The sequence below is a fragment of the Cebus imitator genome, unplaced genomic scaffold (assembly GCF_001604975.1).
Source record: "Cebus imitator isolate Cc_AM_T3 unplaced genomic scaffold, Cebus_imitator-1.0 Scaffold11, whole genome shotgun sequence".
NCBI lineage: Eukaryota > Metazoa > Chordata > Mammalia > Primates > Cebidae > Cebus > Cebus imitator.
The window spans coordinates 10412097-10425765 of NW_016107326.1; the positions used below are offsets into that span (position 1 = coordinate 10412097).

General features: G+C 40.2%; 1 protein-coding gene and 1 pseudogene across 3 annotated transcripts in view; both read right to left on the reverse strand.

The window, feature by feature from the left end:
• LOC108281446 (cyclin-Y-like protein 2) overlaps nt 1-9419 on the reverse strand; it is a 38482-nt gene extending 29063 nt beyond the window's left edge. Inside the window, exons 1-4 of one of the 2 annotated variants that reach the window (XM_017496996.2) lie at nt 4251-9419; nt 1933-1992; nt 1497-1544; nt 44-78 (exon numbers count right to left, since the gene is read on the reverse strand). In XM_017496996.2, coding sequence (XP_017352485.2) covers nt 44-78; nt 1497-1544; nt 1933-1992; nt 4251-4521 — 414 coding nt within the window. In that variant the 5' untranslated portion in view covers nt 4522-9419. The remainder of the gene's footprint in view (nt 1-43; nt 79-1496; nt 1545-1932; nt 1993-4250) is intronic. The other variant, XM_037727448.1, reaches the window with a different exon arrangement.
• A 1798-nt stretch (nt 9420-11217) lies between these two features.
• The window catches only part of LOC108281440, a 21054-nt pseudogene continuing 18602 nt past the window's right edge, over nt 11218-13669 (reverse strand). Inside the window, exon 9 of the transcript XR_005195296.1 lies at nt 11218-12430. The product of XR_005195296.1 is annotated as a ribosome biogenesis protein BMS1 homolog (transcript). The remainder of the gene's footprint in view (nt 12431-13669) is intronic.

Sequence of the window (13669 nt, forward strand, 5' to 3'; positions counted from 1 at the left end):
ACATCAAACTACCAATTTCTCAACTTTTTGACGGTTTACTTACATGGTTTGTACCGCTGTTTTCTTCTATTTCTTTTGCTGAGAATGAAAGAAAAAAAACCGATCACTTCTCACACAAATAATATAAAATAAAAGTAGTTGTTAACATCTTACCGACTACTCCTATGTGCAATCAGAGAAAACTCCATTTAAAAAAATTAATTTCAATAATTTATAATTTAAATTCTCTGGCATGATAAATCTCATAAAGTAAAATGTAAAAACTTAGATTTTTGACATAGTTTACTTTCCGCTTTTATTACATACGAGTGAAATCATACTCATGTACAAAAGGGCACAAAAATTAGGCCAGATGAAAAATTTAGCTAATAAAAAATTTAATTGTTGCATATATGAGCCATGATCCGTTAGTATTCTCCCATTCCGCATTTACACGTAGCTTAATTACCGGAATCTAAGAGCTAACAACTCTAAGAACTGCTTCCTGGCCAGGCACCTATCTCTAGATGCACCAGAATCCCTGTAAGCCTCTCCAACCACAATCAGTGGTCATCTACTAACATGTCGCTGGAAACAAAACAAACAAAAACAGGGTCTTTACACAACTGAAAAGTAACCTATCTTAAATTTAATCTTTTGTTTGTTTGTTTGTTCTTTTTTGTTTTTTGATAGGGCTGGAATGCAATGGTGTGACCTTGGCTTACTGCAACCTCCGCCTCCAGGGTTCAAACAATTCTCCTGCCTCAGCCTCTGAGTAACTGGGATTAGAGGTGCACCCCACCATGCCTGGCTAGTTTTTGTTTTAATAGAGATGGAGTTTCAGCATTTTGGTCAGGCTGGTCTCGAACTCCTGACATCATCATGCACCCACCTTCACCTCCCAAAGTGCTGGGACTACAGGCATAAGCCACCACACCCGGCCAAATTTAAATCTTAAAATAAGTAGACAAACCTAATTTGGACATGGTGTCTGCAGCAAAAAAAAAAAAAGCCAGAATAATAAAAGCTCCAAGAGGGACTTGGGCCATGCTTTATTTCCTACACTGCCTCCACCTTTAATGCTGGAAGGGCCTTGTAGGCAAACATTCAAAATGGTACCCTTAATGCTGAGGACAGGGCCTAATGAGAAGTGTTTGGGTAACAGCGGAGCATTCCTTATGAATGCCTTGGTGCCATTCCTATGGTAAGAAGCAGATTCCTCAGATTCTCATTCTGGTATTAAACCAATATGAGTTTTTCTTTTTGTTTATTTGCAGAAAACTGATTTATTTAGAGAGAGAGAGAGAGAGAGAGAGAGAGAGAGAAACAGAGAAGAGAGAAGGCTTCTCCGAGAGAGTGTGTGGAAGCGGGACCCCAGAGGGGAAATCCAGGAGGGGAAAGAGACCTCCCACTGTGTCAGATAATATGAGTTTTTCTAAATACTTTTTATAATACATCTGATCAAACAAGATTTTTCAATCTTTTTCTTGGCAGAAAAAACAATGTTGTCTCACTATCTGTTTGGGATTTCCTTGCTTCAGAAGGGTTAGACTCTAATGCCATATCTATACAGAGAGAAAAGAAAAAATATGTAATCGCTTATAACAATTTATCAACTCATTTATTTGAAAAGGAAGCCATTTCACTACCTCTACTTTTATTCTTATCCATTGGGAAGAGGGACAAAGAATTAAACATAAAGATAAATCTAAGACTCCTCCATTACATGACAAATTGTGCTGATAAAAAGATGGGAAAATGTATAAACAAAAAGTTGACATGTTTTCACTAACATAACTAAAGGAAAGTATATCACGTGTTAAAATAACACAAGCGAATATGTGAAAATTTAAAAAATTTAAACCAATATGAGTTTTGCTAAACATTTTCTACACGTCATCAAACAAGAGTTTTCACTCTTTTTCTTGGTGGAAAAAAACAATGTTATCTCACCATCTGCTTCAGATTTCTTTGCTTCTGGATGATCAGAAGGGTTGGACTCCAAAGCCCTATCTATATCGAGAGAAAAGAAAAAAAGATGTGATCATTATAACAATTTATCAGCTCATTTATTCTACAAGGAGGCTATTTTAATACCTCTACTTTTATTCTTATCCATTGAAATGAATGTATAGACGAGGCCAGACAAGGTGGCACATGACTGTACTCCCAGCTACTCAGGAGGATGAGATAAGAAAATCCCTCGAACCCAAGTCAGGAATTTAGGCCAGCATGAGTAACATAGTGAGACTTTTTCATTTAAAAAAAAGAAAGAGGTAAATGTTCCCTTTGAGTTGTGTGAAATCAACTTTACATAAAATAAATCAAGATGGCAATACATTTCAAAAGAGAGGCCTATTTAATAGACAAAATATAAGATGTATTCTGGAGTTAAAAAATTTTTTTAAATGTAAATTCAGCATATTTGTCACTTCCATGTCATTCTGAAGACACAGAACCTTAGTTCTGTTGAGCAGCTGTCCTCAATAGTCATGTGAGATCTCTGTCTTCATTTCTTCATTAGGAATACATACAGAGAACATATGTATGTTCTTTTTATTGGAAGCCTTCTTTGTATTGAAAGGGGCCAAAACAGACATACATAAACTGTATTGTAATCCTAAAGAATAGCAATAAAGAGCCTTTTTTATTCTCGAATCCAATACCACCCATCTATGAACTGTTGTGTAAAATCACTCACAAGCTTTCCTTACACCAGCAACCAGAGTATACGTTTACACAAGTACTTACACATTTTGTGTATAAAGGTATAATCAATTCACATAATATATTTGTTTATTCAAAATTCTTAAACATCTTGCAAAGTGAGTATTGTACTCCAAGTTACAAAGTCACATTCATCATGAGTCTTAATTATTCTACCCCTGGAAAAAACTAAGAACCCAACCAATGTTTTTTTTTGTTTTTTGTTTTTCTTTTTTTTACTTTAAGTTCTGAGATACATGTGCAGAACGTGCAGCTTTGTTACATATGTATACATGTGCCCTGGTGGTTTGCTGCACCTATAAACACATCATCGAGGTTTTAAACCCCACATGCATTAGGTATTCATCCTAATCTTCTCCATCCCCTTACACCCCACCCCACAACGAACACCCCAGCGTGTGATGTTCCCCTCCCTGTGTCCATATGTTCTCGTTATTCAACTACCACTTATGAGAGAGAATATGTGAGGTTTGGTTTTTGTTCCCGTGTTAGTTTGCTGAGAATGATGGCTTCCAGCTTCTTACGCTTTACTTTCTTATATTTGAACAAGATGCTATTGTCAGGTGGGGGAAGGACAAAGGGAGAGCCATGGCAGCAAACACTCTCCACAGTTTTAACCTTCAATCTTCATGTTACACGTTAAAAGTCTACACTGACATTCCATTTCTTTTGAAAGTTTGACCACGAACCATCCCTACCTCTCTTTTAGAACAAGGAGGTAAATAAAGTCTGTTAAGTCACCAGAATAAATCTAGAGACATTTTGTGTTAAAGTAAGAATTTTAAAGTCATCAGAGCCTCATAGGTAAACTCCTTTGGGGGAAAACAAACACCCATTTTCCTGCAGCCCTGGCCATGACATTTCACACCTTTCACAATTACTTTAAGCGCCCTTCCATTTTCTTTCCTTTTGTGTTCAAATTACAGTTAGAAAACAATAAGCACCTATCAAGGTGACTTAAAGCAACCCATCAAGAATATCCTATCATCTCTCCCACGGCAACCTTCATTCGGATTTCAAAGAAGAAATCCCCAAATACTTCAGTATGAATTGTCCTGAGATTTAGCTACTTTAACGAAGGAAATAGGCACTTACCTGGTTCCTTCACTTAGGTACCATCTGGATAGGTACAAAAAAAGAATGAGATGGGTACTGGAAAGTTGCAGTATTTGAGTTTTCATTGATAAAAGGAAGAGAATATTCCAAAAAAGCCTTCAACAAAATCCCACAGAATAATAAAGAGAGCTATAGACAAGAAGAGACATAAATATATGGTCCTGGGCCAGCCTGAGAGAATGAGATGAGGGAGCAAGAACTGGGTGTTTGGGAGGGGGGGGAGAAAAGAAATTGACTGGACTCCATGGAGAAAGACTAAGCGGTGGAAAAAGGAATGCAAGGCAGAGCCAGTCTTTGCTTCTGACCAGCCCTGGAAAAGCTGGCTACAGGCAAAAAGGAGCCTGAGGTAGGGGATGCCCCCTAGGGAACCTTGAAGACACCAGCAGCCAGAGGGGTGGCCAGGGCAGATGGCACTGTCACCTCCTTACCTTCAGGCATCTCCCCATCACAGATGTCGTGCACAGGACGGACCTCACCAGCTTCAACAGTCAACTCGGCAGGTTCTACAGCAGCAGCCGTGGGCGCTGCTGCTGTGGTGTCCTCATCTGCTGTTGTGTCCTCAGCTGCTGCCGTGTCCTCATCTGCTGCCGTGTCCTCGGCTGCTGCCGTGTCCTCATCTGCTGTTGTGTCCTCATCTGCTGTCGTGTCCTCATCTGCTGCCGTGTCCTCAGCTGCTGTCGTGTCCTCGGCTGCTGCCATGTCTTCGGCTGCTGTCGTGTCCTCAGCTGCTAATCAGGAGGACACCCTGACCCCTCATCCTGGTCCGACTCTTGGCAGACTTTGGGGTATACACAGCAGCTCACTTTGTTCCCCATGGGGCGCCTCTACTGTCTGCTGCCACCTGTGCCTCCGCTCACAGTGTTGTTCAGGCACTCCTGCTGCCCTAGGCCGAGGCTATGCCACACTTTCAGAGATGGTCTTGCCGACGGCTAACCTGGCCACCCCACAGCCTGGCCCCAGGCAGGGCTCGGGCCAAGGCCCGCACCCTGCCGCCTCTCCTGAGTTGACTTGTCTGGGAGGGTCAAAAACAGATGGCTAATTTAATAGGTTGGAAACCCAACAAGCGCTGAGAGATACAACTGCCTGAATCTCGAGAGTACAAAAGGAGCTGCTCCTCCTTCTGCAGTCACCCACAGACTGAAGCCCACTGGCCCAGGTGGAAGCCCAGGCACGTGACTCACAATGCCCTGCCCCACACCTCACAATGCCCCAGGCTTGCTGCCACCCCTCCCCCGCTGCCCCACCCTGTGGCTTATGATGCCACTGCTCTCCTGGCCCCTCCTTCAGTGCCAGTGGAACTAAGGTTTTCATTCATCAACACCAGCTTCCTGAGCTTTTTAGTCCTAAAAACAGGGTGGCTCATTACTAGAAGCCATCTTCCTCTAGGAGTTCTATACAAAGTGGCAGTTAGCAGAGTGGGTCCCATTAGCAACCAAGTTGAACTTTTGTTGACTCAATGTAGATACACCTGAAATATTCCTCTCCTGTCTTCCAATGAGTGGTAGTTTTTGTCTGCGACTTGACCACAGCAATCCCCGGGGCCCTAGCTCTACTCTCACTAAAGAGTTATGGCTGTGCGTCTTGAATGACACCTTAGAACCCATCCTGCCTCCAGCTTCTCCATAAAATAGAAACCTAACTTGTCCCCCCAAGCTCTAAAGTGCTGAAACTTACCAACTTCCTTTTTTCCCGTTTCTTCCTTTGATGGCAGGGACTTTCAGATTTTCTATCTTTTACTAACAAAGCACTAAGCATGACTTTGTTATACAAAATCAAGAGCCGTAAAGTGGGTTACCACAGTCCTAACTCAATAAAAATGAATACTGAACACCTAGCAAGCAGTATGTGCCTGATAGTGTTCCAAGTGGGCCATGCTCATTTAGCCCTCAGAAATAATCTCACCAGTTTTAGAGAAGACATTAAGATGGAGAAGGTAAGTTATCTCCCCAAGGTCATATGACTGCCCAGGCTGGGGCCATTATATGATCTCAGGTACTATGAATTCCCCAATTCCTCAAGCGTGATTATCAGAAAATGTATTATTCCATTTTCACACTGCTATAAAGAAATACCTGAGGTTGGGTAATTTATAAAGGAAAGAAGTTTAATTGACGCACATTCCACATGGCTGTGGAGGCCTAAGGAAACTTACAATCACAGCAGAATGGGAAGCAGTTACTTCTTACATGGCGGCAGGCCAAAGAGTGTGGGCATGTGAAGAAGCAACTGTCAAACACATATAAAACCATCAGATCTCATGAGAACTCACTCACTATCACAAGAACAGCATGAGGGAAACTGCCCCCATGATCCAATTATCTCCCACTGGGTTCCTCCCACAACATGTGGGGATTATAAGAATTACAACTCAAGATAAGATTTGGGTGGGGACATGACCAAACCGTATCAGAAAGTACAAGTAAGTCAAGCTTGGAGGGGAAGTGACATTATAGACTGGCATTTTTTATATATATATATGTATTTTTTTGATGTGAATTTTAAAATGCCTCCTGTTCATTCAGCATTGATGAAGTCCCTTCTACATGCCAGACACCGTATGTGTGAAACAGTTCCAATCTCAAGGAGGGTAGGCAGATACACAAAGGCTTAAGTTCTGTTTTGTGAGACAATATTACTGAACAGCGTATGAACCTGAGATACAAACCCACCTCTATTTGGCCCCAAATTTGACACTGGGGTAGTTTTAATTTTATTCTGAAAATCTGAGTCATTGAACCATACAAAGGTGAGGAGTCTCTGTCAGATGCGTGTGTAGTGGTCTGTATAATAAGAAAGGACTGAAGGAAGCAACAAGACCAATTAAGAGACTATCTAAAGGAAGACTGATGCTAAAGGCAGTGGCAGTGACAAAAGTGGAGAAAAAATTTTGTGATTACTCGGGAGACAGAATAGGAAGTACTCGGTCATGAGATGTGAAAGCAGGGAAGTAGAGGGAAAAACAGGGCTGCACGGGCTCTGCTGGGGAAGACCCGGTACAGAGAGTTGTACCTTTCTCCTGTCAGAGAATGTAGGAAGAGAAATCGCTAAGGAGGAAAAGGCAGTTTTTTACGTTCAGTGTCACATTAAAATGGAACTTGCTGGTCAAAATTGAATATAAATCACTGTAGGCTAAGTTCGTTTGTGACATCCAAACATATGTTTTCAAAAATAGCACAAATACTAAATACGACCATTAAGAGTAACTGGGGAAATTTCCTAAAATTTACATGCTAAGAATATCACCATTTTTTATTTATTACTTTCATGGAGTAACTCTGAATCTATGGTTATAGCAAATGAGGAATTTACATAAAATAAAGCTAACATTTTAAATTTAAAATTCTATTGTCTTCAGAGAATAGAGAATGCAACTGAAGCCATGGGCATGGAAGTGATTGCCTTGAGAAGTTGTGTATAGTAAGGAGAATTGGAAAGAAAGAAGACCTGGAGAATAGAGTGATTTACACGACATTAAGTAAAGCTTGCAAAAGTGAGCACTTGGAGTCAAGAGACCTGCTTAGGAATCAGGAGCGGCTGTTCCTGTGAGTCATTAGAAAGGAGATGATGTCTGATTTCATTTCTGTAACAGCAGCACCTAGCACAGTGCCTGGTCAATAGCTACTCAGTAAGTAACATCCCAATGCACAGAGTCAAATTTTGCTAGGAGGGCATGAAAGCTACAAATCAGCTATGGCAACTTAGTGATTGAGCTTGTGCATGTGTGAGAGTGAGCTACATGTCAGGCAGTGGGTAAAGCAGTGAACTGGAGGTGAGAAAACAATGACACAAACTAAGTGCTTCTCTTTCCAAGTATTTGGCTGAGAAGAGAGATGTAGTAGTAGTTAAACGGAGATATGTGCTACAGAAAGCCTTTTATTTCAAGATTCAGCAAAAGCATGAGTATACTTCTATGTTAAAGGGGAAGAGCCAACAGAGAAAATACATTTTTGAGGTTAGAAGAGAAGGAAGAATGAATGCACAAGAGCCCCCAAAAGGCACAGATGCATGCAATCGCAATCAGGAACAGATTAGCTTTGGAATCCTACAAAAGCAAGAAGGGAGAAAGGGCCATGTGACTCCAGAGATATTTCTCCAGAGGAAAGGTTTAGGAAGGGATCTTTTGATGACCTTTGTATTAACAGACTTTTCAAAAACAAAAACAAAAAAAACTTCATACACTAATAGCTTCCCTAAAAGTGGGTAACTTGAAACACAATTTGAGCAAAAATAACAGAGTTCAATTATAAATAAGGGTATCCAGAAAGTGAAAGATGGGCTTAATTTTTCCCACAAAGAGTTAAGAGAAATAACAACAACTTTAGGGAAAGACGAAAAAATAATTAAGAAGAAAATTATATGCCATTGTAAAACGTATGAATATTTACAAACTCTAACATAAGTAATTACGAAAAGGACCAGAAGAATCATTATTATAGGAAGCAAAGGGTCATTTCAAAAACATGGGAGGGATGATTCCTCTTTAATTCCATTGAAAATATTTCAGTGAAGTCTGAGGACAAAAATAGGCAATATGCTGAAATGTGAAAAACCACAGTGTAAGGAAAAATAATTCAAGAAAGGTCAGTTTCAGTAACCAATGTCAAGTACAATCCTCAGGACCTAGTGGCTACAATCTGCATTAATAGTGTCTGAAAACCTAGAAAGGTCTTTAGATCCCATTTTGGATAATTCTTGTAGACTTGAGATGATGTCTATTTAAAGTTACAAAATAGTTCCTGCACTTAACAACAGACACAATCAAAAATATATCCATGACTTTAAAAATGGAAGAATTTTGAACTTTCTAAACAGGAAATTACTGGGAAAAACTGTTATAAAAACAGATTTTAAAACATTTGGATTTAATGCAATATTGAAGTAAATTAAGAAAACCTCCTATCCGCCCATGACATTGGTAAGTCTGAAAGAGCAAAGAGAAACAAATTAAATTAGTGTGATTTGAATTAATCGGGAGTTTGATTCTGTGAAATGAGCTCAGACCTTGTTTACTTGTGACTCCAGAGTAAACCAATTAATACATCTATTCATTCAATACCCATTTAATACCTGAGCCCTTAGCAAACATGCTGCACACTGTGCGTAAGTACTGGGATATTGCTTGAACTAACGAAAGGTTCTTAGTCTTGTGAAATTTGTCTTCCAGTAAGGGAGTTAACAGACCGTGTTGCCCGTCACCCCTGCCTGCATTACGTAGGATGACTACCGATCTCCAGCTATTGGATCTTCACTCCAGACTACTGTAATGAAAATGAGGGAGAAAAGGAGGAAGTTTTTTTAGAAGGTACTCATAGCACACTGCTTACAAATTATTGGCTTAAAACTTAGTGACATGGCCATACCTAACTGCAGGAGAGGTTCAAAAGACAGAATCCTATAGCTAGGGTAATAAATACAGAAGAAACAATTGAATATGGAAAGGAAATAGCATGCTATTCCACAATTGCTAAAGAAAGATTAGAGAAGTTTCAGCTTAAAGCACGAATAATCGCAATAAAATTTTACAACTCTCTGCAAGCATATATGAAAAACACAAAAAAAGTTTGCAGTTATCTTTTCTTTTTTGTTGTTTTTTTTTTTTTGAGATGGAGTTTCACTCTATCGCCCATGCTGTAGTGCAATGGCACTATCTTGGCTCACTGCAACCTCCACCTCCTGGGTTCAAGCGATTCTCCTGCCTCAACCTCCCCAATAGCTGGGATTACAGGCATCTGCCACCACACCCAGCTAGTTCTGGTATTTTTAGTAGAGACAGGGTTCCACCATGTTGGTCAGGCTGGTCTTGAACTCTTGACTTTGGATGATCCACCTGCCTCAGCCTCACAAAATTCTGGGATTACAGGCGTGAGCCACAGCGCCTGGCCTGCAATGATCTTTTCTTAAGCTAAGAGGATGGGAAAAATGAAAAAAATTAAATTATAAAATAAAACTTTGGTTTAGAGGTAAGAAACATTTTATGACAGCCAAGAGATCAGGGTTGTACTGTATATTATGTGAATGTTGTAGCATAACTTGACATTTTGTAAAAGTTGTTTTTCATGTCAATTTTTTTCAGGTGACTTACAAGGTCCCATCAGAAGTGAATAATAATCTTCCATATTCTTAAGAAATCTTAATGGTGTCATCTACAGTCTTCCATTGTTCAGTTTAGGTAAACCTGGAAATCATGTTAGGGTATTGTTTCATCCAACTTCTGTTGCCCCTTCCCCATCATAAGTCAGGAAGGTCTTGGATATTTTTGCTCTAGCAATTAGTTCATCATGAATCCTGGAGTTCTTTGCTACTCCAGTCATTGGTCCTCCTTTGCCTCCTGTAAGCATAATGAATTCACCACCATTAACCCCTAAACCATATGTAATTTGTATATCTGATTTTACTTCATGAGCAGAAGTTCTATGTATATCCTGTAATTCTTGCTGAGTATAAAACTTATTTTCAGTAGAGACTGTATTTCTGCACTCATGCACCTATATAACTTTCACTGTTATTGCTGGTTGGGCTTTCCAGGGGTCATCATAACCTCCTGGGTTCTCTGGAAGAGGTACATATTTTTCAGGATGACACTGTAATATTTTATTAGCTAAAATTCTTTATCTATCTAAATAGATTGATAGTTCCTACCGTCTTGAGTAACAAGGCTGGTACTTTCTATTTTTCTTAACTCTGTGAGTTAACGTGACCAATGCCTGAGGTTGGGTAACCAGGCCAGTGCCAGACTCTGCCAGAACATTTTTCCTAATACGTTTTTCTATTGCTTTCTATGGATCACTGGGTGTTAATATGGGTTCTGGAATTACAATTTTAAAAACTGTTTTGTGAATGACTAGCAACATAGTTGCCAGAACATTTAATACATTTCTCTATTGCTTTCTATGGGTCACTGGATGTTAATGTGGGTTCTGGAATTGCAATTTTAAAAACTGTTTTGTGCATGACTAGCAAATAGTAATTTACTCTAATTTTCAAATATACTTTGCAAGTGAAATGTGTAGGACTCCAATAAGGCACAATCATCTAGATCCTAAGTATGATGCCTTGGAAGAGGCAAATAGTGACTTGAGCAAGTGCACTCATGTCTGCTTACACCAGTCACTTTTGAATTGCTCAATGGCAGGCAGGGGGAATGACCTCTAGTTGGCAGATGTCCACTCAGTATGACCCTGGATTAGACATATAGTTACCGTCTGTCAGGCCAGCCAGGTGTTGTTGGACTATTCCTTGGAGATACACTCATCAGTGACTGTTAAAGTACCTGAGTTATTAGGTGCCTGTAGACGATGCCCACTGATACGAGCATTGGGTACAAGCTGCCTAGTTGTGCTGACACTGACTGAAGCTGTGAGGTTTCACAGTAACATGGCAGCCAATTATATATACTCAGAGTTACATTTGTCAAGAGGTATTCATTCACACTATCAATTAGGCAATTATCATTCTACACACAGGCAGGAATAAAGGAAGTAAAAAACCACAGTGATGGCTCAAGAGACCAATGTACCTCCAGAAGAATCCAGTGGGTCCAGAAGCCCTTTGGATGATGGTCAGATGCTCCTTTGGGGCAGAGATCATAGCAGCAGCCACCAGGTCTGGAGAAGTCCTTACAGTTCTCATGGACAAAGCTTCTGAAAACATCTTAGACAAGATCTTGTCTCTGTTGGTTTTATGATCCTCTGCAGATGGGTCCATTCTCTTGTTCTCAGCCACCTTCTGCTTCCTATCAGTTCACTTCAGGTCTCTCATGATCTCAGGCAGCAATAATTGTTATCACCTCAGCCCATTCACATGTGTTTATCTCTTTGGGGATGGGGGGACAACTTCACTGTAGGCTTAATTCTACTGGAGATGAGTGACTCCATTTTAAGACATGAGGATCAGAAATTATTATCACATATCATCAGGGCAGAGAACAGCTACCACCTGGGGCTGAAAGCAGATAACTCCATTTGTTCTGGAAACATTCTGTCTTGATTATGGTGCCAGTTACTGTGAGGGACTTCCTTTTCTCCACCTGATTTTTACAAAGTTTGAGTCTGGACTGCTAACATTCTACTGATTTCCAGGTAAAGGGACTGACTACACCATCCCAGCCTGTCAGAGCACTTACCCCAGTACTTCCACTTTAAGAGTTTTCCACCTTGTCCAGAACTGCAGTCCATTAATCCCCCCGTTTTAGCTCTCAGGAGAATGAACAACACATCTCACGTACATACTCACACACCTCTTCCCCCAAATACCAAACAGAGAAATCCAATCTGTCTCTTTCCACCTAAGCAATTTTAGACAGTCACTTTCTAATAATTGCCTTAAGCTCCCTGACTTGCTGCTCGTCCTTTCTCTGGCAAAATCTCATCCCTGGATGAGCCCCACTTTGTGTTGGCTTAGTGACACCACTCAGCTGAACCAGAAAAATATCAAAAAACAGTCACAGGTATGATCACAAATTCAAATTTCTTACACAACAAATTGGCCCTAAATTTTCCAAAAATTAATAAAATGTTTGTGTCTCCAACGACATCTTTTCTATGTTCTTCTAACTTTTTGACCAATCTTTTCTATGTTCTTCCTTTATTCAACTTCTCTCTTCTGATATCTTGCCAAATCAATTAAGGAGAAAAAATATCCCATTAGGTAATAGCCAATCAACTTCCCATCACCTAAGAAAATAATATGCACAGAATGCACCCACCTTATCTTTCTCTCCCTCATCATGTCAGAAAAATCATCCCTCCTTTTCTCACAAGGCAAATCTGAGATAAAAGATTTAGATGGCCTGGAATTCTGGCAATTGGGAAGGCCAATGCAGGCAGATTATTTGAGCCCAGGACTTTGAAACAAGCCTAAGCAACTCAGGGAAATCCCACCTCTAAAACAAATACAGATAAATAATTAGCTGAGCATGGTGGTGTGGTGGCACATGCCTGTAGTCCCAGCTACTGAGGGTGGGGAGCACTGAGGTGGGACGATCACCTGAGCCTGGAAGGTTGAGGCTGTAGTGAGCCGTGATCATACCACTGCACTCGAGGCAGGGCAACGGATATTTTTAAAAGGGTCTTCTCTGTGAAAAAAATAATCAGACAAACAGGTGGCCATGAGGCTCAGGATGGCTCCAGTGCAGTGCGCTCAGTTCCTCCTTAAACAAACCAAAACTTGACTCAGTGTAAATAAAAGGAAACTTAAGCTTAACCAGTCAGAAACCATCAACTAACATCTACCTAGAGACTTTCCACTGTAATGATCCAAATGAGACCACTGTTGCACTTTACCAGATCAAGCATTTTCTTTTTCATCTACATTCACAATGTAAGTCTTCCTCCACCCTCCCAAACCCTCTTTGTTGGAGCTCTGAGTTGCCTGTAGCCGGGGCTGCCTGGTTTTAAATTTCTGAATGCTCAAATATACCTCCTAATGTTTCAGACTGCCTAATTGTATCTTTTAACAGCTCTCATGGTTACATCATTCTTTCTAGATCCTCAAGTTCTATCTCCTTCAGTGGATTGATTCTTCAGTATATTAACATGTTCTCCTCTACCATCGTAAAGACTCTCCTAATATGGGCAGTTTCTTACAAAACTACACATACTCTTACCATGTGATCCAGCAGTTTCACTCCCTAGGTCTTTATTCAAATGACCAGAAAGCTGATGTCCACACAAAACCTGAACACAGATGTTGATAGCAGTTTCTAAAATAGCTACCAAAACGTAGGAAGAACTAAGTTGTCCTTTGGTAGTTTAACTAATAAATAACAATGTGGTATATTTAGAAAATGAAATATTAATCACTTCTAAAAAGAAATGAGCTATTGAGCCATCAGAAGACACTGAGGAAC